This window comes from Xyrauchen texanus, chromosome 28 (assembly GCF_025860055.1).
Source record: "Xyrauchen texanus isolate HMW12.3.18 chromosome 28, RBS_HiC_50CHRs, whole genome shotgun sequence".
Taxonomy (NCBI): Eukaryota; Metazoa; Chordata; class Actinopteri; order Cypriniformes; family Catostomidae; genus Xyrauchen; species Xyrauchen texanus.
In genome coordinates, this window is record NC_068303.1 from 2,693,264 (window position 1) to 2,720,763 (window position 27,500).

Here is a 27,500-nt window from a genome sequence, read left to right on the forward strand (position 1 = left end):
AGACAGATAGCCAGATATATAGACAGATAGATAGACAGATATACAGACAGACAGATAAACAGACAAGATAGATAGACAGACAGACAGATAGCCAGATATATAGACAGATAGATAGACAGATATACAGACAGACAGATAAACAGACAAGATAGATAGACAGACAGACAGATAGCCAGATATATAGATAGACAGATAGAGAGTCAGAAAGACAGCCAGATACATAGACAGACAGATAGATAGACAGATATACAGACAGACAGATATATAGACAGATAGAGAGTCAGAAAGACAGCCAGATACATAGACAGATAGAAAGACAGATAGCCAGATAGATAAACAGACAAGATAGATAGACAGACAGACAGACAGATAGACACACAGACAGGTAGCCAGATAGACAGACAGATAAACAGACAAGATAGATAGACAGATAGCCAGATAGATAAACAGACAAGATAGATAGACAGACAGACAGATAGACACACAGACAGGTAGCCAGATAGACAGACAGACAGACAGACAGACAGACAGATGCATGTGAACAGGGCTGATGAGAGCTCTGGGATAGTTACTCGAGAACTGAAGGTCCTATGGCCACGTCGATCATCTTTAAGCACCTCCAACCTACACTGGAGCTTACGGAGATAAAGTCAAAGACATCAGTCCATCACAGAAGAAACAATCCAACAGAAAACTCAGAACATCAGGCAACTCAAAGACAGCTCCAACAAAGAAACAGAGCGATTCAGAGAGAAAATGTAAGTAAAAACAACAAGAGGCTGTTAGGGAATTTTTCAAGTAGAATTACATATATTTAATACTTAAAATACATGTACATGTTAATAACACACAGACACCTTAAAGCAAAGCTTTGTAGAAATCTATGTTGCCACATGCAAAAAATGTGGTTTAAAGCAACATGTACTCAGAATGACGATGTGACCTCATTTGTAAAGTCACATAATGGCTCAAAATGGGCTTTTATGAGAACTGCCTATAAAGAAGATTTTTTGTGTGAAAATTTGGGGTGAACACATGAAAACATTTGAAAGTGTCAAAAAAAAAAAAAGAGGAATTTTGGAAGCACAATTTTCTTTACAACACTATTGAAATACATTTGAAAATATATAGTGGCAAGAAAAAGTATGTGAACCCTTTGGAATTGGCTGGTTTTCTGCATTAATTGGACATAAAATGTGATCTACAAAAAAATTCCTCCCGAACAATTCAACCTTAGTTTCATCAGTCCACAAGACTTTTCCTAGTAGAGTTGTGGAGTGTCAAGATGTATTTGGCAAAATTCAGGAACACAGCAATGTTTTTGCTAGAAAGTAGCGGCTTCCTTCATGATGTCCTGCCATGGACACCACAACTTTTTAATGTTTTCCATATAGTAAACACATGAACAGAGATGTTAAACAGTTCCAATGATTCCTTCAAGTCTTTATCTGTCACTCCAGGGTTCGTTTTTACCTCATTGAGCATTCTGCGGTGTGTCCTTTGAGTCATACTGGCTGGGCGGCCACTTCTAGTGAGAGTACCTATAGTACTAAATCATCTCCATTAATAATAAATAAATGTATCAATTTTCACACATTATACATACATTTCTGCATATACATGGTGAAATTATTTACTTTTCACATATCCCAGCTAAGCTGGGGTCAGAGTGCAGAGTCAGCCATGATATGGCGCCCCTGGAGCAGATAGGGTCAAGGGCCTTGCTCAAGGACACAACAGTGGTGTCTTGGTGGTGTTGGGGCTTGAACCCGGAACCTTCTGATCAGTAACCCAGAGTCTTAACCACTGAGCCACCACTGCCCTTTCTTTGTCTAGAATTCTTGTGAATAGAAACTCAAAATGTTTGAGTGCTTTTTATAAGTTGAAGTAGCTCTAACCCACACCCCCAATCTAGTTTCATGAATTAGATGCCAGGTTTGCCAACTCCTGACTCTAATTAGCCTAAGGGTTCAATTACTTTTTCCACAGCACTGTGAATGTTTAATGGGATGTGTTCAATAAAGACGTTAATGATTATAATCATGTGTGTGTTGTTAGCTTAAGCATATTGTGTTTGTCTATACGTGTGACTTTGATGAGATCACATTTAATGATCAATTAATGCAGAAAACCAGCTAATTCCAAAGGGTTCACATACTTTTATAATCTTGCCACTGTACTTGTTATCTAAGAAAATGTGTCCTTTCTTGTTTGACCAATATTTCAATCAAACCTCTTGTGGATCAGAAATCCATGTATTTAATTTTCATCATCACGTTAAGTTTATAATTTATTTATTTATTTATTTATTTATTTGTCTGTCTGTCTGTCACTGTTTTCTATCTATCTATCTATCTATCTATCTATCTATCTATCTATCTATCTATCTATCTATCTATCTATATATGCACCCATCTATCTATCTATCCATCCATCCATCCATCCATCCATCCATGCACCTATCTATCTATCCATCTATCTATCCATCCATCTATGCACCCATCTATCTATCTATCTATCTATCCATCCATCCATCCATCTATCTATCTATCCATCTATCCATCTATCTATCTATCTATCAATCCATCCATCCATGCATGCACCTATCTATCTATCTATCAATCCATCCATCCATGCATGCACCTATCTATCTATCTATCTACCCATCTATCTATCTATCTATCTATCTATCTATCTATCTATCTATCTATCTATCTATCTATCTATCTATCTATCAATCCATCCATCCATGCATGCACCTATCTATCTATCTATCTATCTATCTATCTATCTATCTATCTATCTATCTATCTATCTATCTATCTATCTATCCATCTATCTATGCACCTATCTATCTATATCTCTATCTATCTATAAATCCATCCACCCATCCATGCACCTATCCATCCATCCATCCATCCATCCATCCATCTCTATCTATCTATAAATCCATCCACCCATCCATCCATCCATCCATCCATCTATCTATCTATCTATCTATCTATCTATCTATCTATCTATCTATCTATCTATCTATCTATCTATCTATCTATCTATCTATCTATCTATCTATCTATCCATCTATCTATCCATCCATCCATCTATGCATTAATTTTGTGACTAATTGTCTAGTATTTAATTATGCTTGACATCATTATTTATGAATGGAAGTGAGGTGAATTCAGAAATTACACAAAAAACATGTGACAAATGCTAATAATTATTAATAAGTAATTGTACCGAAGTACAGTAAATGTGTGGGTTAGTTGTATATATATAAATAAATATTGTCATGGTCATTAATCAATATGATTTCTGATACTGTGACTCTAACTAGTTAAAAAAGGCACTAATCTAAAATGTTGCATACTTCTAGAAAAATCAGGCCTTGATATACAATTGTATCATATGGTACATGGATATTATTATCCATATTATCACTATAATCTCTCAGAAGACTCTGTTTTCATGGAAGTTACACAACAAGCCGGCTAAAACAATGCAACACACACACACACATACACACACACACCACACACACACACACACACTGTTCAATTCTGGCACCTCTACACAAACAAAAATGAGGTCACATATGAAGTAAAACAAAAATTTGATGACCAGAGGTGAATGAGTGTGTCAGAGCAATATCATTTCATCACGTTTTAATGGATTTGAAAGTCTTTTTGGATACTAGCATCTGCAAAATGAACACATAAATTTGAATATAAATACTGGGATTTACTTCAGAAACATTTATGCCGTCAAAAATAATTTCGCCAAATGTGGGCGATGTGGATAGATTTGTTAGTACTTTGAGTGAAGAAATAATACATTTTTCTCAAAGATGATTATCTTTTTATTAACATAAGAACTGCATTGTTAGCTGTACATTTTTTGTTGTTGTTTTTTCTAAATTAAAAGCCAAATCTGTCTCGCATTCTGCCGCCAAGCTAAGATTAAAGATAAGCTCTTTACCTGGTCCAAGGTAGAGTACCTTGACTTGAGTGTGATGACCTCATCCAGGTGAGCCCTGAACTCTCGCCGAGACGCCTGGAGGAAGCCATAGGATAATCACTAACCCAAAACTCACACACACAAACATACCTCTCCATATTCAAAAGGCACACAATCAATCTGCTTTCTATCACACACAACATATTTATCAGTTTGATATCTGACACACAAATACACCAAAGTACAAGAATGATCACCAACAAGACACAACACACCGCAATAAAAACACACAGCTGTGATGTGCAACTTTACAATGGAAAACATGACCTGCTGAACTGCAAAATCCAACAGAAATGAAAAACTTTTTAAAACTCACCCTTGTTAAAACATACTCAACTGTTGATAAAATGAAGAACTGATGGACTAAAACAGAGTAATTTGAATTGAATTGAAATTTGAGTGATTGAGATGAGACAACTGAAAAAATGATTATGGATGAGAAAGAGTCTCATTTATGAACTGAGTTTACCGATCTACAAGCTACTCATAATTTAAAGTAGTTTCAACGACACTCCAGCTACACTTTTAAAGTGTAATCACAGTAAGCTACGGCTACACTTTGGCTTGCCAACTGTCCCGTATTAGCCAGGACGTCCCGTATTTCAGTGCCAAAATGGTCAACAGCCATCAAATGGCCACCGTCCTGTATTTAAGCACTGAAAGCACTTTAAAACATCCCGTATTGAATGCATCGTGTCCCACGATGAAGCCTTAAGCTACGTTCACACTGCCAGCGACAGGCAGCGACAAAACAACCTCATCTCGTTCATTTTCAATGAGAGCTGGCGACTTCCGGCAACACGAGCGACTGCGGCCGTTGGCGACCGAATGTGGGCGTGTCCAGCGACGCAGCGACAAAGTTGAGAAATGTTTACATTTATGCAAATGAAGAGTGACTTTCGGGAGCGACAGCCAATACGAGAGAAGATGTTAGAGCTCATGTGATCCTAATATTTTAATAATAATATTAATTGTAAAGAAACAGTGCTGTTTTGACTCTCCATACACAACATTAGCGACCTAACCACCAGCCACTGGCGACATGCAGCGACAAAGTAGCTGACAGTGTGAACGCAGCTTTAAAATGTTCAAGTTCTCCTTATTCGCGTGACAAATAGTTGGCAACCCTAGCTACGCTACACGCTAATAGCAAAGTAGCTAAATACAATCAAGCAATTTCAAGGTGCTATATCTGTTTAAGTTGGATTATGATATTTATTTAAGCAAATCAAGCAGTATTTATTTGGCACAGACACAATGAGTGCACTTACATGCACAGCAACACACTGACAACTACCAACAATCAGCTCATTCAAAAAATCAAACAATGCAAAAAAACTGTGATTAGAAATCGTTGGGTTATTCTCTGCTTTAGACGTGTAAACGTAAACAAGCGTGCACACAAAGCCCTTGTGCACATTGGATAAGCCGGTAAAAACACTGATAAAGATGTTTACATGCAATACGAAATCAGGGTAGCGGGCACAAACCCGCTCGTATCGATCGTTTTTTGCTTGAGCCATTTATGATCTTACCCCAATAATGGAAAAACGTTTAAGTCGTTTACACGACCACATCAATTGTTGGCTGAAGTATAACTGGTTGAAGCTGGTGTATGCAAATGCACTTATTTCGGCTGACAACATTCAACTTGATTACATATATTGTCGTGCAACACTGCTTCTTGTCGGAAAACATGGCTAGTACTGGAAAAGCTACACTATTGGTCATCTTCATCAAAGACACAATTTAGACAAACACAATGTGCTTAATGTAACAACACACAAACAATTATAATATTTCATGTCTGTGAACACATCCCATTAAACATTCACAGTGCTGTGAAAAAGTAAGCAAACCCTTGGATTTAATAAGGCCTTGTTCAGACTGCCACTAAAAATCAGATTTTTTGCATAGCCAGATTGTATCCAGATAAGATTTGATAGTCTGGACAGCAAAAAAACCACATGAATCTGATTCAAACCACATCAGGAGGTGGTTTCAAATGCGATTGAAATCAGTTTTTTTCAGATGCATCTCAGTCCAGATGCTCTGGCTGCTCAATTCTGATTTCAAATGGTCACTCTTAATGCGAGACACAACGAAGACGTAAAAAAGCGGTGACTGCAGCACGGAACGTCACAATATTTTCCAGTCTCCTCCGTCACTGAGTTTTTCTTGTGCGACGGAGTTGAGAGGAGAGAGATGCACCTCCATTTTTCTATCAGGAAGACTCGCAGACTTGAGTGAAATTTAAGATGACATTTATTTGATGAATATAAAACAGAAAAGTAATGTCTCTCTTTGGCGTAGGCCCCGTCTGGCAGTCCGAAGAAGTTGTACTCGGAACCGTCATAACCTGCAGGAGATAGGAGGCAGGGGCAAGGAGCCTACCCCCGTACAGGATGGGACTCAACAGGTGGTGGTGGGGTGGTGGAGGTTGCCGTGTTAGCACACTAAAACAGCAATGTGACAGATTGTGAGCATACTTATAAAGCAATGGCTTACATGTGATTGGCTGGGAGTTACCCAGCTAATGGTGCGATGATGCTAGTCTTCTCGCTAGAACTACGCTGCGCTTACATTTCCCGCATCTGTTTTGAAAGAATCATCATTACCAAAGCAACCATGCAGATAGGTTGGTTATGTCTGAATGTGCAAATCTGATTTGATCACTTTCAATTAATAGTGCGGACAGTCTGCCTGAAATAAATCTGATTTGCCTGCAGTCTGAACATAGCCAAACCGACTGACCCTTCTTTGACAAAAATAACCTCAATCAAGCATTTCAAGTCTAATTGCAGATTAGACTTGCAAAATGTTAAGAAGCAATTTTTCAGAAGGAATATTCTTCCAGACAGAACTGCTTCAGCTCAGCCATATTCTTAGGATGTCTGGTCCATCACCCAATTTCTACTGAGCTTCAGCTGGCACACAGCCACCCTGATATTATCTCACAGGATCTTGATAAACTTGGGAATTAATTTTTCCCTCAATGATGGCAAACGGTCCAGGCACCGATGCAGCAAAGCAGCCCCAAATCGTGATGCTCCCTCCCCCGTATTTCACCATTGGGATGATGTTGGTATGTGTTGCCCTTCCCAAACAATTGAACCTTTGGTTTCATCAGTCCACAAAACATTTTCCTATTAGAGTTGTGGAGTGTCAAGGAGGTCTTTGGCAAACGTCAAGGACACAGCAATGTTTTTGTTGGAAAGAATCTTCCTTCATGTTGTCCTGCCATGGACACCATACCAGTTTAATGTTTTCCGTATAGTAGACTCATGAACAGAGATAGTAAACAGTTACAATGATTCCTTCAAGTCTTTATCGGTCACTCTAGGGTTCGTTTTTACCTCATTGAGCATTCTGCGGTGTGTCCTTTGAGTCATACTGGCTGGGCGGCCACTTCTAGTGAGAGTACCTATAGTACTAAATCACCTCCATTTATAGACAAATTGTCTAACTGTGGACAAATTAATATGTAATCTCTTCCAGATAACTTGTAACCCTTTACAGCTTTATGCAAAGCAACAACTTTTATCGTACGTCTACTTAGATCTCCTCTTGAGACGCATGGTCCATAATGGTTTACCTTGTAAATGGCAAACTCAAAATGTTTGAGTGCTTTTTATAAGTCAAAGTAGCTCTAACCCAATCTAGTTTCATTAATTGGATACCAACTCCTGGCTCCAACTCCTTTAGTTAACGTCATTAGCCTAGGGGTTAACATATGTTTTCCAGCCTACACTGTGAATGTTTGAATTATGTATTTAATATGTACAAGAACAATATAATAATTTGTGTGTTATTAATTAAATCAGATTGTGTTTGTGCATTATTCTATTTTAGATGAAGGTCAAACCAGATTTTAAGACAAATTTATACACAAATGCAGGTAATTCCAAAGGGTTCACATACTTTTTCTTGCCACTGTATTTCCCTATCTGAAAATTAAATTTATGCTTTTTGGATGACACAGATAAATGACAAATGAGCATTTTAACTCAGAGAAGGGAATTTTATGTATACAGTGTTTTATAGATGAGCAAAATTGACATAAAAATTATATCAATTGTGCAATGGAAAAGTGAAGATCATGAAAAAAACTAAAAATTGAAAATAAATGGCAAAATGTATAAAGTGGTAAACCCAACAAGTCAAACACACTTAAAAAAAAAAAAACTGAAAGATAGTCGTCTATTTTATTTTCTATTAGTGCATGATAAAACATTGTAATAAAATAGACGGCAAGTCATTTCTTCTCAAGTGCACTTGAGACAAGCATGCATAATAAGACAGGAAGTGTTTCATGCCAAGCAGGACAAGTCATAGCATGCGGTATGAAATGTGTTGCATGGCAACATGTGGAGGAGAGCTGTTGCCATGACGGTGTGGCCCGAGACGCATGCAGGAATACCTCAGCAATGCTTAGGGTGGATGAGGAGGAGGGAAGCCGCGCCTGGGTGCCACGAGAAGGGGAGAGAAAAAGACTATTAAAGAGCCAGCAAAGCCAAGCTGAGACACACACAATGTCGCCCCCTGTTGGCCTGGAGCGGAGCAGGCCAAAGCAAACAGGAAAAAAAAAACATTTCAAAGAAACAACAGGGTGAGATTTGTGCTTGACATTTGAAATGCAAGTCCATCTGTGGTTGCAATTATCAACCTGTATGTTGAAGTTTGTTTACAAAGGTCACATCCACACTAATGCAATTATGTTTAAAAACGCACTGATTTAGCTACGCTTACACCTCTAATCTACAATTAAATTGCATTTTCCTCAAGCAAAAACAGATATTAGAAAATGCTCTCAAGTACTTTGGAAACTATTACATTAGAAAACTGAAAATGGATTAGTGTGGAAGGTATATAGTGTATAGTAATTTATGTCAATTTAAACACACGCACACGCACGCACACACACACACACACACACACACACACACACAGTACATATGGCAGGATGGATTAAGTAAACATTGCCATTCTACGGAATACACTTAGAATTTACATTTTCAATGCATCCCATAAACAACAGCCTCGACTTCCGACCATCTGCTGAGCTTTCGGATACTATTTAAGCTTTGGATAAGTACAAATATTTTAACATTTTGTGTAACTACACAATTTATGAATATATATATATATATATATATATATATATATATATATATATATATATATATATATATATATATATATATTTTATGACTTGACCACAAATGTCATGTGGAATTAACCATCAAGTATAAGGTATTACAATACTTTCTATGCACCACACCGGCGGGTCCAAAGGGAGGCGCTATATCGCGACAAACGTTTATGCTTAAAAAGTTTCCATATAAAAGTCAGGCATATAAGGTATCGTTTGAAAGCTCAGAATATAATCTTTTCATAGATAACCATCACTTCTGCATTAATGTTACTTAAAATAACAACTTAAAGCCTCAAAAAATTCACGTTGAATAGTAGCGCCCTCTAGAGGTAATATATATATTTATATGAAAATAAAAGTCCTTCACATCACACCTCAATGGACAAGTCATATATGAAATGAAAGCTCTCATTCTCAGAAATGCGACAAGTAGACAAAAACTTTAGATCTGCTTTTACCATTTTTTACTTTTCTGTGAGCTTGCTTTTGTGAATAAACCAATGTTTTATCGTAGATGTCCAGAACAAAATATGCCATCCAGAATGAAAAGCATGTGTGACGCTCCTGTTCTACCCGCTCCATACGGGACTCGAACCGGCGTCTCCAGCGTGGGAGGCGGGTGCGCTAACAAGGAGGCTAAAGGCCACAGCATCTAGTGTCAGTCCCTAGTGCACCTATTAATGTCAATATAGTGAGGTTTACACACATTGCATAGCTATCTATCAGCTGGCTCCCGTTACACATGCTAAACAAATCATCAGAAAAAAAAATTAGACTACAGATTAAATGTTATATGTGATCACAAAGAGCTTTCTAATGACCCTTAATTTGAGCTTCTAGTCCACTCAGAGGCCGAGATATTCGATGAAATAACAAGGGTGTTGCTTGAACTGAAAATTAGACTGAATGTCTATGGACGAGCACATCTGTGAGGGCTAAAATGAGTTATAGCGCCACCTACATTTCAGATCTGTATATTGTGATGGAATGTGCTTGCTGCCATCTAGTGGAACGAAATCAGACTTCTCAAAGGAAGATAAAGTTAGAGTGAACAGAAGCAGAATTACACGTTTAATCACACTGTAATACTATTCTTAGACTAGCTAGCAAACCTCGACTCCTGTCGAACTCACAAAACCAACAACCGTACTAACTCTTCGTGATTCGTGAGTGCCTTCTCCCATGCAACAAATACAGTCCATGGCGACCAAATTGAAAGTTCATCATGGGGCGAAATGCGACAGTCATACGCAGAGACACTGACAAGGCAGCTTCACAACAGCAGCATAAACCTGAGAAAAAATAGACGAAATGCAGCTGTGTCTGCCAGTGTGTGACATGAATCACTTGATACTTGATACTGTCACCTCTGGCGTCAAATCAGCATTGCCTCTAATGTGCATTGCACCCAGATACACGTGTGCATGCACAAGCTGTCCTTGTAGTCCAGCAACAAGGTAATATATCTTGAAGCCCAGTAGCTCACCCTATTCTTTAGAATCGTTATTTATCGCCTGGGGCCATTTTTTCGACTTCAAGTTAATTTACATCGGCTCAATCAATGTCAACAAACACATTTCAAATGTTCTAAAGTTGGCTGTTCAAACCTGCAACTTTTTAGTTATAAGCCCATATTTTAACCACTTGGCCCACACTGAAAAAAATTATAAAAAATACTAATACTAAGATTTCCTTAATTTGTTTCCAACAGATTTTAATGGTATAAAATTTAAATCTACTTCATGACATAATATTGATAAAGTGAGTAGATGTATAATATTAGTAACCTTATTAGTAACTTTGACTTAAAAATCAGATGTATGTGGTACTTATATGTACTTACAAAAATGTAAATGATCATTTTAGGAAATTTCACTGTGGAGCGGAGGGGGGCGGGGCCGGGTCGGAATATCGCGCGCCCTGTCCCCAATCGGCCTGATGAGGCGCGCGAGGGATAAAGGCGGCCGGTGACGATGGTTCGAGAGAGAGAGAATTACGGGCATGTCCGTCATGTGTGTTTATGTTTGTGTGTTTTGGTTTTGAGTTTCATTAAATATTATTTATATTGACAAGCCGGTTCTCGCCTCCTCCTTGCCCATCCTTTAACAGTGTTACATTGGTGCTGAAACCCGGGAAAAATAATTGGAAAATGTGTCCAACTATGGAGAAAGGTCGCCCCGTAGAGTCCTCCCAGCTGGCGGAGGTACTACAGTCCCTCGCTAGGCCTCATCAGGCCGATTGGGGACCGGGCGCGCGATATTCCGACCCGGCCCCGCATTCACATTCTTATTTTTTCTTATGAACACGTTAAATTATGTACCACATGACATACTGTCACGAAAGCCTTCCACAGGAAGCTTAATGCATGCTATATGGTCTATAAGACAATGTCACCATGCATCATGATGCAGAGTTGTGCATTTAGACCTCAACACTTGGTGCACAAAACACAAATGACTATAACAACCAACAGGTCAGTGACGGACGCTGCTGACGGACATGTTGTGTGTGTGTTTTTCAAACTGTTGAAAAACTCCAACAAATATATCAAATGATCTAATAACCATTTGGAAACTTCCTGGTTCATTCTCAAAGTTGTTACTTCTGACAGAGTCTCTCCCTCAAACATATCGGGCTGAACATCACTATTTTCACTGTCAGTCATATTGCTTATGATGTCTATTTATCCGTAGCAGAGATGTCAAAACTCCGCCCTATTCTGGATAAGGGGCGGGGAGCAGCAGCTCATTTGCATTTAAAGACACACACACACACACACACACACACACACACACACACACACACACACACACACACACACAAACAGCTCGTTTTTATTCCCATACAAAAATTGCCATTTTCAACATGGTATAATAAATGATCTGTGAAGTATTTTGAGCTGAAACTTCACAGACACATTCAGGGGACACCAAAGATTTAAATAACATCTTGTGATAAGGGGCATAATAGGTGCCCTTTAAGAAACAAAATTATATGAGATATTTTGTCTTGTTTTCAGGGAAATCTAACAAAATTGACTGACACATGCTTAAAACAAGATGTATTTTTTTTTGCCAATGGATTAAGAAAAAGTGGAATACAAGGGAAATAAAAGCAAAAACAAGTTTATTCTGCTTGCCCATTGGCAAATAATTTTTAAACCAGGAACCACTAACATCAGAGGCCAGATTTGATTTACAATGATCAAATATGTGAATTGATTGCAATTCAATATATTTGCTATACATTTAAATAACTTCTGACCGTTGCATCTAAAGCAGCTTGCAATGTCATTAGGATGCTGAATCAAATGACTTTGCATGTTTTTATAAAATAAACAGAATCACTGCAAACACTGAAAGCACTGAAGTGACTATTTCATTAGACATTCACTGAGTAAACTCTGTGCTATTCTCTGCTGGTCAGCAGTATCAAGGCAGCGCATGCAAGAAGACTTTATAACCTCATGAAAATGTCTGGCTCAATGTTGCTCAGATTTGACCATCTGGAGGGAGGGAGCGAGGCGTGCTGACAGGACATGAACAATCTGCTCGACAGGACCGCTAATGCACAGCCAAGCTGTTTTGAACACGCTGTACGAAATAATGTCGATTACTTCTTTCTTGCTGCTATCAGGATAGATGAGCCTATAGAGAATTCATCCGAATGTCAGTGGACACTATGTTGCACTAAAGTCACTTGACAGCAAATTAATTCCCAATAATATAATGCTTTCCAATCCTAAGTGCTTTAATGCCTTGATTTTCTCTTCGAAGATCTTTCGAAAGCTTTAAGTTGGTCATAACAAACAGGTCCCTCCAATGAGAACTGGTTTAAATCATTGGACGACAGCAGAGGCGTGTCTATAAAACATTATACGTTTCAGTTATGGTAAACTTTTCTAAACTAACTCTCTTCATAATGTTTGATGACATATTTCCACTTTGATTTAGCAGGGTAAAACTTTTTCCCCTCACTTATCATGTACAGCTACAATATTAATGCATATTTATATACTTAATAACATTGTGCCATTTAACCTGCTATAGTTTACTTCCATGTGTCAAACCCGGTAATGCTAATATATCTTGCACTGTTTGAAGAGATCACACATTACTTTACAGCAGTAACAGAAATATTCTGCTGAAAACTATGACTATTATGGTACATTTTTGGCCTCTTCTGATTACAATAATTATGAATGGGTTTATTCATAGCATTCATGATATGCTACTCTTAAAAATGGTAAATCGCTCTCACATCTCACAGCCAAATAATGATGATATATATTTATATAGATACATACATACATACATACATACATAGATAGACACTGAAAAAACATGAAAAAACTAAGACTTACCATCATCTACATGGAATCACAGAACAGAAGGATCTCACACACTCAATCTGACAGAGAGAGGAAGTGAACACAGATAGATGGAGAGAGGAGGTGGAGAGAGAGAGAGAGAGAGAGAGAGAGAGAGAGAGAACCAAGGAGCAGGAATCATAATCAGAAAAAAAAGCATTAAATAGAGAAACAATGAGAAGAGAAGGAGAAACAACATAAAAAGACAATGGGACAAAGTAATGAGAAAAGAAAGAGAAAAACAGAATGAAAAGACACTAGGCCAGGGGTCCCCAAACTACGGCCCGCGGGCCGAATACGGCCCGCCCCCATATTTGGACCGGCCCTCTGAACAATGCCATGCAGTGAAATATTTTTACAATTTAATTTTAAATATGTTTTAATCTTATCATATTTGTATTTGATAATACATATTGGCTTTCAAAATAAAATTTCCCTTAGTTATAATTATTAAAGTAGCCAAATTATTTGTTAGATTCACCTGGATTAACGTTCCATCGTGATCGAGCGGGTGCACGCGATCCAGCAAGAAAATTTTAAGTGACAACAAAATGGCCAAACGGTTGGGAAAGAGAAAAGTTGATTCAGAATGCAGGGTATTTAACCAAAAGTGGACAAGTGATTATTTGTTTGTTCAATGCAAAGAAATGGCTGTTTGCCTCATCTGTCAAGAAACAGTCTCCGTGTTCAAAGAATACAATCTGCGCCGACACTATGAAACCCGCCACAGAGACAAGTATGCGAGTTTACAAGGCCAAATGAGAGCAGACAAAGTGTCGAAGCTAAAAAGTGGACTATCTGCTCAGCAAAATACGTTTGTACGGCAAACCCAGTTGAACCAGTCATCCATTCGAGCTAGCTTTCAGGTAGCTAAACTGATTGCAACCTGCGGTAGGCCATTCAGTGATGGTGAGTTCGTAAAGAAATGTATGAATGCTGTTGCGGAGGAGGTGTGCCCCGATAAGAAAGACGTCTTAAATGCGGTGAGTCTGTCCGCAAGTACAATCACCAGACGAATTGAAGAAATGGGGTATAATGTATATGCCCAGCTGAAGGAAAAAGTGAAAGAATTAGATTTTTTTGCATTAGCGCTGGATGAAAGTAATGACGTGCAGGACACGGCACAGCTGCTCATTTTTCTTCGCGGAGTTAGCTCAAACTTTGAAGTGTCCGAGGAGCTGGCAGCCCTAAAAAGTCTCAAAGGTACTACGACAGGGGAGGATATTTTTGGTAAAGTGTGCCAAACGATAGAAGAGTTGGATCTAGACTGGTCTAAGCTGGCCAGCATCACGACTGACGGAGCTCCTAGTATGGTTGGCGCGTCAAGGGGACTGATAGGACGCATGAATAGAGAAATGGAGGAAAGAGGTCTCATGCCCCCTTTACAAGTACACTGCCTAATTCACCAGCAAGCACTGTGCTGCAAAGTTCTGAAGTGGGAATCGATTATGAAAGTGGTGGTGTCATGTATAAACTTCATCAGAGCAAACGGACTTAAACACAGGCAGTTCCAAGTCTTTCTGTCCGAGCTAGAGTCTTCTCACGGAGATGTGCTTTACCACACAGAAGTCCGATGGTTAAGCCGGGGCAGAGTTTTGAGGCGTTTTTACGAGCTGCTACCCGAAATCAATGTTTTTCTTCTGACAAAGGGCAAAACTGTCCCAGAACTGATCGACACAAAATGGAAATGGGACCTCGCCTTTTTAACAGATGTGACAGAAATGTTGAATGGCCTCAACGTGCAGCTCCAAGGCAAGGGGAAACTAATATGTGACATGTATTCCCACATAAAAGCATTTGAGGTGAAACTAGCACTGCTTGTGGGACAAGTGCAAAAGCAAGACTTCACCCATCTCCCTGTTACCCAAAGCCTCTCAGCTGAGAAACCAGTGGTCCCATTCCCAGCTGAAAAGTCAGTGGAAGCGCTGGAAATGCTGAAGGCGGAGTTTGATGTGCGATTCCGTGAGCTACATGTCCACGCTAAAGAAATCCGCCTTTTTCAGAACCCTTTTGCTGCTGACATTGACGAAGCCCTGCCTTCTTATCAGTTTGAGTTGACTGAGTTACAGAACTGTGATGTTCTGAAAGACGCGTTTAAGCCCAACAGTCTCATTGAATTCTTTACTGCCCTCCCTAACGAGACCTACCCAAACATCAGAAGGAATGCAATGAAGATGTCCACACTTTTTGGCAGCACGTATATCTGTGAGCAAACCTTTTCACGCATGAAACTGATGAAAAATCCGATGAGATCAAGACTCACTGATGAACATTTGCATCAGTCTTTGAGACTGGCTGTGACAGGAATGGAACCTGACATTGGACATCTCACCAGCCAGAAACAAGCCCATAGTTCACACTGATTAGCCTAATACACATGAGTAAGTAAATAATTTGATTTCAATAGCAATGAATATGAAAAAATGTCATTACGATAGTAATAATGCTCTTTTAATAGGCTATATATCACTTGATATGTATAGTGCAATTAATCGAATTAATCTAGCATTAGGAGGCATAATACTGTAAATCCATTTAAAATCATAATAAAATCTCCACAATAAATCACTCCGGCCCATCCCATTTTCTGTTAGACTACGGCCCTCCATTATAGAAAGGAAAAATGATGTGGCCCTCATAGAAAAAAGTTTGGGGACCCCTGCACTAGGCCATAACACACACACACACACACAAGTTTGTGCAGCTATCCTTATGAGAGCTCTCCATAGACATAATGATTTTTATACTGTACAAACTATAGATTCTGTCCCCTAAACCTAAAACTCACAGAAAACTTCCTGCATTTTTACATTTTCAATAAAACATAGTTTAGTATGATTATTAAGTGATTTGAATTAGGGGACACTAGAAATGTCCTCATAAACCACTTAAACCTGCCCCCACACACACCCACATGCACGCACACACACACACACACGGCCACACACCCACACATGGCACACACGCCCACACGCACGGCCACACACACACGCACACACACACACACACACACACAATGCCACACACCCACACATGGCACACACGCCCACATGCACGCACAAACACACCCGCAGCCACACACGCTCCCACGGCCACACACGCACACACACGCGCCCACACACACACACATGCCCCCACACACACACATGCCCACACGCACACAGCTCCACACCTGCCCACCACACACACACACGCCCACACACACACACACACACACGCGCCACACACACGCCACACACACACACACACACACACATGCACACACACACACGCACACACCATGTTTCATGGGGACTTCCATAGACATAATGGTTTTATACTGTACAAACTTTATATTCTATCCTAAACCTAACCCTACCCTAAACCTAACCCTCACAGAAAACTTTCTGCATTTTACATTTTCAAAAACATAATTTAGTATGATTTATAGCTGTTTCCTCATGGGGACCACAAATGTCCCCACAAGGTCAAAATTTCGGTTTACTATCCTTATGGGACATTTGGTCCCACAAGTGATAAACAGCCACACACACACACGCCCACACACACATGCCCACACACACACACACACTCACACACACACACACACACACACACACACACACGTGGTCTAAAACAGGGATTTTCAAACATTATAGTTTATAGTATACCCCAAATATCATGATCACTATGAGATTCTGTAGTGCAAGTGCACACATATTGAAGTTCCGATTGCCTCTGCGCTGACTCCAGCAATCTTGAACTGCATCTTTTAATGCATTTTTTCACATTATTACTATTATGGTCAATATTACTGAATGTTCCTAAAACAGGCTTCTTTTTCAGCTGGGAAACCACAATGAGTGTCTCAGTGTTGTTTATTGCATTCTCTTTCATTTCTCCTTCACCATCTCTATCTGATCTACTCTTCTCTTTGCATTAAATTCACTGTTCTCTGAGTCACTTTTACAAGCTCCTCTGTTCAGACGTTATCAAAGACCAGCACATGTTCCTGATAATATCCCCGGTTCAAGGTAAAAAAAAAAGTGCCTGTTTCAAGACAGAATGATGATGGAGGGTTTTAATCAATATATTCATAACTAATAAGCCACCGGATTCCTGTGTAATTACTGACGGATTAAAATTAGCTGCAGAATTGTGAATGCAGATAATCACAGTGACTGATACATGTGTTAGTGGCTCACTATTATATAAGTGTGTTATATAACATGCTCAGCTGTGTGGAGGACTGCCACAGTCATATCAACATCCATGACTGTGGGAAAACGGAAGATAGGAAGTGATTTTTCAAGAGAGAGAGATTTTGTTAATGATATTAATGATGACCTCAGTTCTTTTGGTGTTCACAATGCAAGTGGACTTAAAACATTTACATTTCCATTTATGCATTTGGCAGACGCTTTAATCCAAAGTGACTTACAGTGCACTTATTACAGGGACAATCCCCCCGGAGCAACCTGGAGTTAAGTGCCTTGCTCAAGGACACAATGGTGGTGACTGTGGGGTTAAAACCAGCAACCTTCTGATTACCAGTTATGTGCTTTTGATCCTTAACTACCAGTAAATGGCACCTTCTGTGTAGTCTGGTGACTTGTAACCTAATTTTATATTTTATTACAAGATATTGTGGCGGGCCAGCCATACGTACGTCAGCGTTGCTTGTGACAACCACCACGAATGCGGAAGTAAAGAGACAGGCACGGCTCAATCACAAACACTTGCTGGAGATTAATGGCCATAATCAATGGGGATATAAAGAGCAGCCAACACATAAAAGGTTGAGCCAGAACTCCAACACCTCACTAATGTGCTGTTTCTTATCTCTACAGACTCCGAATAGCCAAAGGCAGATGATATGCCGATCTCTCCACTTCTCCCCATTCCACAGCTGCACCAAACCTAATAGAGCTCCACACCCCCACAAGCCCAGAGACATCACCCCAGGCCACCACATCAAGCAGAGACTTTCCCCACCTTACTATTCACCTTAATCTTGTAAATAAACTCCTCCCCCTCTGGAGGTATTGTTGCATTTACTTCCTGTCTTGTGTGTTGGTTTTTACTCACCTTGCGACAATATGCATTTGGATATATTTTTAGACATTATCAAACTATTATTTGCCAAAGTTTAGCATTTTAAAATTGATTTGAAGTGTCAGTTTTTGCCATTTACTTCATTTTGCGTGTCATCAAACCTGACCATGGTGTTACAAAGAGAAGACACAGAATAAGCATTTTTCTACCAATAATTTTGTTCAAACATAAAAATGTAATAACTCAAAATAAATGCATAATAATGTCAAGAAAATGAACACCGAGAAACAGAAATTAACTGCAAAATTCAGAAAAATATGTTTTTTAGAGGATAAAACAGAATAATCAGAGTAAACATTTGTCAATTTCAAACTTAAAATTGTATTTTGCAGACGTGTGTGTGTGTGTGTGTGTGTGTGTGTGTGTGTGTGTGTGTGTGTGGGGGCACCATCTTACCCTAGGAAGGCACCAGAAAGTCCACCGGGTGCCCTTACTCGCCTATACATTATTCAGGGACCGAAATCAGTTGTGGAACACAGCTGATGACCAACTTATTGATGCCATGGTTCTGTGTTCTGCAGTTTGAGTGGATGGAGACCGAGTGGACTTTAATTACTATATTTGGATTGAATTTAAGTAACTATGAGGTATACTTTTAGCCAACTTGATCCAAAATAACCATATTTTGACAGAATTTACACACGTTGTTACTCTAAAAATACATGATTAAAAGTTGTTTTGGGGGCTTGGAGAATCCCGTAAAAGAGCACCCCTTAGCCTTAGATCCATGAATCTCTACAGCCGTTACCAGAAGTATTGGCAGTGACAAACATTTTGTGTTTTGCAAAGTTTGCTGCTTCAGTGTTTGTAGATTATTTTTGGTTTACTGGAAAACAATGATAAGCGTTTCATGATTTTAAAGGCTTTTATTGGCAAAAACACTCAATATATGCAAAGAGTCAATATTTACAGTGTTGGCCCTTGTTCTTCATTACCTCTGCAATTCACTCTGGCATGCTGGATATCAGATCCTGGGCCAAATCCTGACTGATGGCGATCCATTCCTGACTATTAGTGCTCGGAGTTAATCACAATTTGTGGGCTTCTGCTTGTCTACTCACCTTTTGAGGATTGACCACAGGTTCTCTATGGGATTAAGATCCTGGGTGTTGCCTGGCCACGGATCTAAAATTTCAATGTAATGATCTCTGACCCACTTCATGATCACTCTTGCCTTGTGACATGGTGCTCCATCATGCTGGAAAATGCACGGATCATCACCAAATTGCTCCTGGAACGTTGGAAGTTGCTCTTGCAAGATGTTTTGATACCATTCTTTATTCATGGCAGTGTTTTTGTGCAGGATTGTGAGAGAGCCCACTCCCTGTGATGAAAAGCAACCCCACACATGGATGGTCTCAGGATGCTTCACTGCTGGCATGACACAGGACTCATGGTAGTGTTCACCTTTTCTTCCCCCGGATTATCGATTTTCCAGATGTCCCAAACAGTTGGAAGGGGGCAAAATAACTTTGCACCAGTCTTCTGCTGTCCAATCCTTGTACTTCCTGCAGACTTTCAGTCTGTCCTTGATGTATTTCTTGGAGAGAAGTGGCTTCTTTGCTGACCCTCTTGACACCAGGTCATTGTCCAAAAGTCTTTGCCTCACTGTGTGTGCAGATGCACTCACACCAACCTGCTGCCAATAGTGAGCTCTGCACTGGTGGTGACACGATTCTGTTGCTGACCCCTCCGGAGGAGACGGTCCTGGTGCTTGCTGGACACTCTGGGACGTCCTGAAGCCTTCTTCACTGGAGTTGAACCTCTCTCCTTGAAGTTCTTGATGATTTCATCAAATTCAATTTGGGTTTTTGTGATAAAGTAAATTTTTTGGGCCAATGAAGCTTTTTGCAATTATTTAAAATTCATCTGATCAATAATCTAGACACAATGTGAATCAACACCATAACAACTAAAGCAGAAAACTTTGTGAAACACAAAATGTATTTCACTGCTTTGGGGGTACAGCTGTGGCTCAGGTGGTAGAGCGGGTCGGTCCCTAATCAGGGGGCCGACCCGATTAGTGGACCCCATGAACCGATTCCCGGCCCACATGACACCACATGCCGAAGTGTCTTTGGGCGAGACACTGAACCCCAAGTTGCACCCAATGGCAGGCTAGTGCCTTGCATGGCAGCTCTGCCATCATTGGTGTGAGGTTAAAAAGGGTTAAAGGTTAAAAAAGGCGCTATATACAGTGAGGAAAATAAGTATTTGAACACCCTGCTATTTTGCAAGTTCTCCCACTTAGAAATTATGGAGGGGTCTGAAATTGTCATCGTAGGTGCATGTCCACTGTGAGAGACATAATCTAAAAAAGAAAATCCAGAAATCACAATGTATGATTTTTTTAAATATTTATTGGTATGATACAGCTGCAAATAAGGATTTGAACACCTGAGAAAATCAATGTTAATATTGCAATTACAGAGGTCAAACGTTTCCTGTAGTTTTTCACCAGGTTTGCACACACTGCAGGAGGGATTTTGGCCCACTCCTCCACACAGATCTTCTCTAGATCAGTCAGGTTTCTGGGCTGTCGCTGAGAAACACGGAGTTTGAGCTCCCTCCAAAGATTCTCTATTGGGTTTAGGTCTGGAGACTGGCTAGGCCACGCCAGAACCTTGATATGCCTCTTACAGAGCCACTCCTTGGTTATCCTGGCTGTGTGCTTCGGGTCATTGTCATGTTGGAAGACCCAGCCTCGACCCATCTTCAATGCTCTAACTGAGGGAAGGAGGTTGTTCCCCAAAATCTCGCAATACATGGCCCCGGTCATCCTCTCCTTAATACAGTGCAGTCGCCCTGTCCCATGTGCAGAAAAACACCCCCAAAGCATGATGCTACCACCCCCATGCTTCACAGTAGGGATGGTGTTCTTGGGATGGTACTCATCATTCTTGTTCCTCCAAACACGGTTAGTGGAATTATGACCAAAAAGTTATATTTTGGTCTCATCTGACCACATGACTTTCTCCCATGACTCCTCTGGATCATCCAAATGGTCATTGGCAAACTTAAGACGGGCCTTGACATGTGCTGGTTTACGCAGGGGAACCTTCCGTGCCATGCATGATTTCAAACCATGACGTCTTAGTGTATTACCAACAGTAACCTTGGAAACGGTGGTCCCAGCTCTTTTCAGGTCATTGACCAGCTCCTCCCGTGTAGTTCTGGGCTGATTTCTCACCTTTCTTAGGATCATTGAGACCCCACGAGGTGAGATCTTGCATGGAGCCCCAGTCCGAGGGAGATTGACAGTCATGTTTAGCTCCTTCCATTTTCTAATGATTGCTCCAACAGTGGACCTTTTTTCACCAAGCTGCTTGGCAATTTCCCCGTAGCCCTTTCCAGCCTTGTGGAGGTGTACAATTTTGTCTCTAGTGTCTTTGGACAGCTCTTTGGTCTTGGCCATGTTAGTAGTTGGATTCTTACTGATTGTATAGGGTGGACAGGTGTCTTTATGCAGCTAACGACCTCAAACAGGTGCATCTAATTTAGGATAATAAATGGAGTGGAGGTGGACATTTTAAAGGCAGACTAACAGGTCTTTGAGGGTCAGAATTCTAGCTGATAGACAGGTGTTCAAATACTTATTTGCAGCTGTATCATACAAATAAATAGTTAAAAAATCATACATTGTGATTTCTGGATTTTTTTTTTTTAGATTATGTCTCTCACAGTGGACATGCATCTACGATGACAGTTTCAGACGCCTCCATGATTTCCAAGTGGGAGAACTTGCAAAATAGCAGGGTGTTCAAATACTTATTTTCCTCACTGTAAGTGCAGACCATTTGCCTTTTATGTATATATTTGATTTTGGGTCATGGATAAAACACTTTCAATATTAAACTATAAAAATCCATTATGAAAATACAAACCATAATCATAATATAAAAATTATTGCAGTAAACAAACCATTTCAATATTTCACTGATTCTTGATATATGGTACAAAACATGTTTAAAATTAGAGTTTTTATTTTTGAATACTAAATTAATTTGAAATGGATATATTTGTAGACAAAGGTCTCAGTTAACGAACGATGTAAGGGAGCAGGTTTTTAGATTTTTCTTTTCTGAAAATTGTCATTTATTCACTTCATAACTTCTTACTGTTATGTGTGTCAACGCCGCAAGACACACCAAAAAGCGTGCTGATTTAATTTGATTCATCCAACAAATGTATAGTGTTTAATTATCTAATAATATTGTTCAGTAAAGGAGTTAAGTGATAAAAAAACATTCAATACATATATACATATAATTCTGTTTTCATACTATTCTGAAAATTCTGACTGAGTTGACAAAATTTTATATTTTTCCATCTTAACCATGTATGATTTTTTACAGGAAAAATATACAAAAATTATTATCAAGAATATGATTTTTGCCCTAATATCAAAGGACTCACTAGAAAAAAGAAATTATGATCTAACGTGAATTTTCTTGATAATAAATATGATCGTGTCTGGTAACAGGTGCATCAAACGTACTTCTCTGTCTGCTCGTATGAATGTAACACATCATAAGAAAGTGTTTCACCGCTGTTCAAATGCACTTTGGATCACATCATTTATATGTATAAATGTTTTCCATCTGAAATGACTAAATATTAAATGAAATAAATGACAATAAAATGCAAAGTAATCTCAAAAATACTTTTTAAATGTAACTGTATTCTAATTACCAATGATTTAAATTGTAACTGTAGTTGAATACAGTAATCCCGTTACATGTATTCCGTTCCTCCCCATCTCTGTTGGTCAACGTGTAAATGTGCACATCAAGGGTTAATATCTTCATTTGTCTGATTGCAGAAGTTTGTACGGAAGAGCCGTAAACTAGAGATTCATAAAAATGTGCTACAACTACAAAGTTACAGAAGTTCACTCCATAGAACAAACACAGATGGATGGAATAAGAGAAGAAATAACACTATTAATAATTAATAACATAACTGATACCAGTACAAACTCTCTCACTTATACTGTATGAGCAAAAGCACTGTCTCCACGGAAACCTCTTGCTCCCATGACAACCGTCAGCATCCATACAGTGGGGTGAGAAATGATGGTGACATAAGAGGTGAGGAACAAGCACCAGCCCATCCTGGCTCGAGTGCCGAAAGATTATTTTGTTATAGCCAGAATGTTCCTACACAGTCTCCCCTCGTGCAGCCTTAAGTGAAGCAGTTCAAATAACAAACCCATTTGGATGAACAATCAGATCCCGAGTGGACACATCTCAAGTGTCACATCCATGCGTTCAATTCTGAGTAAAATCACAAGCAGGTAGTTCACAAGGGTGCAAATAATGGCCGAAATGTGTCAGATAGCGATACACAACAACTCAAGTATGCAGTGGATTCTCTATGTGCCGCTTTAGTGGACATAGTCTGCTTCTACCTAAATAATAACATCCATTTTAATGGCACAGACTTTTAAAGGTAACTCTATTGTCCTCTTGAGTACAGAGGTGTACTGAGAATGCACGTTAAACATGTTTAATCGGACCATATTGGACCGTATCCATCGGACATGTATATTTGCAAAGTGTTGGCCAACAAGCGCTCGCATATGTGTACGCGTACTTGCGCAAAGTATGTTTCTGTCCTAACTGGGGGGGGTTAAGTTAGGTCTGACCCCCTAATTATAAAAGTAAAGCATGTTGCATATGCTGAACAGCTTTCACTCTATGTATTGCATCATATTACGTGTTTTCAGACAATATGTAAGTAACGAATAAAACGGTTACGTAAAAAGTTAAGAGTTCGCATTTCCACGTGGTGCTAAATGTTCATAAATGTAGATTTTGCAAGTGTTTACAATGTTTTTAGGACAGTTGCTCTTACAAAAAAAATCTAAACTAGCCATAAACTTGTTGCTCCGGCGAACCTTTGGCAACAATTTGCCGTAGCTTTGGCGCAAAGCTCATTTGCATGTAAAATTATCAGTGGCGAATATGCGGCAAGTTTGCCATGAACTCTTGATTTTCGTATGGGTGACCTTTAGCAAAAAAGACAATTTGAATGATGCGAGACAAACAAAACAGTACGTTGTGATAAACGCCCTATAGAAGTCCCAACCTGTTATCACAGAATCATGTTACTATTCCAACATATATGCAAAATGATACTGACATGGCTCGTTGTACATATCGTGGCAGTTTCCTGGTGAAATTAGAGTGGACACTAGAGGCGCTAAAATAACAGTGACTTTTATTCCCTTTCACACATATCACAAGAAAAACGGCAGATTATCAGTTCATAAACACTCACTTTTCAATCTGTTCCTCACACGATGCATCACGTCTTATGACATCTAAACACTTTTACTATAGCGCATGAGTTGTTGAATGTTAGCGTATGCGTAACAATTGCGCGGTAGATCATCTGATAGAGCGTTGCACTTGTGATGTAAAGGACCGGGGTACGAGTCCTGAAAATCACGCGAGCCGATGTATTAGCCGAAAGTGTCATAGAAGCACCACAAAATGACGTGGTTGCGTTTTTCATCTCACATTTGCTTTTTCTGACACTTACAGTTAGGTTTAGACATAACGTTTAGGGTATGGAGGTCAGTTTTGTTGATTTAAAACTCGATAGAGCATTAATCTTAAAAACCTCATCTGTTTGGGAGAACGTTTAACTCGCTTTTAGCGCCACCCGGTGGACATTTCACCTTGGAACTGCCGTCATGCATGTTATGAACCACATAAAACACATTCGCATAAATTTCATTGGATCATGAGATTTCAAGCTGACCCCCCCTGAAACTCATGATGCTTATCTTAAGAATCACCACTAGTTTATTTACCATTTTGTTTACAAACTAACGGTTCCAAAAGACAAACCACAACTAATTTTACACCAAAAATGACCTTTAGAAATTCCTTTAAAAACATTGTCCACCCAGGAAGTGAATGTGCAATTCTAACACATGAAGACACACAAAACCGGTATTTGGTTGTGGTTCACTAAATATACAATGTTGGAATGAAAAACAAATAAGAAACCGACAAAGCCTGTGAAATCCACACTGAGTAAGGAGTTTTGAGGTGAGGTGAATGTGAGCAATCGGCAGCAGGGTGAGCCAGGAGGAGGAAAAGCGGACAGGAAGCGGACAGTGCAGGGACAGGAAACAGGAAGTGAGGTGCTCTTACCTTAGGGGTGGGGCAGGATGCAGTAGAGAGGCGAGAGGTAGCCTGTGCACGTGGCGACTCGGACGGCGTTGAGCTCAGTGACGCCGTGTCACGAGGAAGGACCTGAACACCGCGCGAGATGATGGCGTCTGGAATCTAACAGACACACACACACACACACACACACACACACACACACACACACACACACACACACACACACACACACACAAAGATGACCTTCAAAGTAAAAGACCTCCATTATTAGAGTATTATAAAATGTTATGTTTTGAAATGCTCACAAGGATAAATGTGATTTTGGTGCAATAACCAAACAAATCAAAATCTCACAAAGAAATGTCCCGGTTACCTGGTTACAGGGGCTGAATGGGATAATATGACGAATGAGGTGGATCCAAACACAACAGTCACATGAATGAGATGAAGATGATGATGATGATGGCATGACATCCGCTCACATGACTCTGCAGCACACATGAATATAACACAAATCTTGATGAACTAACAATGAAGGATTTACTATTCTCTTTGCATACAGTGGCAAGAGAAAAAAGTATGTGAACCCTTTGGAATTATAAATTTGGTTTGACCTTTATCGAAGTTACAAAAATGATGGAAAAACAATCTGTTCAACTAATAACACAAACATTATTGTATCGTTTTTGTACACATTGAACACATTCAAACATTCACAGCGTAGGTTGAAAAAAGTATGTGATCCCCTGGGCTAATAATGTCATCAAAAGCTAATTAGTGTCAGGGGTTGGCAAACCTGGCATCCAATTAATGAAACGAGATTGGAGGTGTGGGTTAGAGCTACTTTGGCTTATAAAAAGCACTGATTTTGCTATTCACAAGAAGCATCTGCTGATGTGGACCTTGCAAAAAAGAGTTTAGATATTCATCTGTACACAGTTAGACAAACTGTCTATAAATGGAGATGATTTATTACTATAGGTACTCTCTCTAGAAGTGGCCACCCAGCCAAGATGACTCAAAAGACACACCACAGAATGCTCAATGAGGTAAAGAAGAGCCCTAGAGTGACAGATAAAGACTTGAAGGAATCATTGGAACTGTTTAACATCTCTGTTCATGAGTTTAATATATGGAAAACATTAAACAGGTATGGTGTCCATGGCAGGACAACATGAAGGAAGCCGCTGCTTTCCAGCAAAAACATTGCTGTGCACCTGAAATTTGCCAAAGACCATCTTGACACTACTGGGAAAATGTTTTGTTTGGGAAGAACATATGGCGTAAAAATTGCAACACATACCAACATGAAAACGTCATCCCAGTGGTGAAGTACGGTGGAGGGAGCATCATTATTTGAGGCTGCTTTAATGCTTCGAGGCCTGGACCTTTTCCCATTATCTAGGAAAAAATGTATTGTGCACCAGCACAGGACAATGACCCTAAACATCGAAGTAAATCCACAACAGAATGGCTTCAAATAAAGGAAATCCACCTATTGGAGTGTCCCAGTCAGAACCCAGACATTAACCCAATAGAGATGCTGTGGGATGACCTCAAGAGAGTATGGCTGAGCTGAAGCAGTTCTGAAAGGAAGAAAGGTCCAAAATTCCTTCTGAACATTGTGCAGGTCTAATCCGCAGCTACCGGAAACATTTGGTTGAGGTTATTGCTGCCGAAGGAAAATCGACCAGTTATTAAATCCAAGTGCTGTTTAGTGGGT

The 27,500-nt window shown here is 39.6% G+C and overlaps 1 protein-coding gene across 6 annotated transcripts in view; it reads right to left on the minus strand.

Moving 5' to 3' along the window:
- The window catches only part of gphnb (gephyrin b), a 92,424-nt gene that overhangs the window by 17,270 nt on the left and 47,654 nt on the right, over positions 1–27,500 (minus strand). For 2 of the 6 annotated variants that reach the window (XM_052095590.1, XM_052095589.1), the window contains exons 8-11: positions 25,802–25,936; positions 8,438–8,479; positions 3,979–4,053; positions 573–635 (exon numbers count right to left, since the gene is read on the minus strand). In XM_052095590.1, the coding sequence (XP_051951550.1) occupies positions 573–635; positions 3,979–4,053; positions 8,438–8,479; positions 25,802–25,936 (315 nt within the window). The remainder of the gene's footprint in view (positions 1–572; positions 636–3,978; positions 4,054–8,437; positions 8,480–25,801; positions 25,937–27,500) is intronic. The other 4 variants (XM_052095594.1, XM_052095593.1, XM_052095591.1 and 1 more) reach the window with 3 other exon arrangements.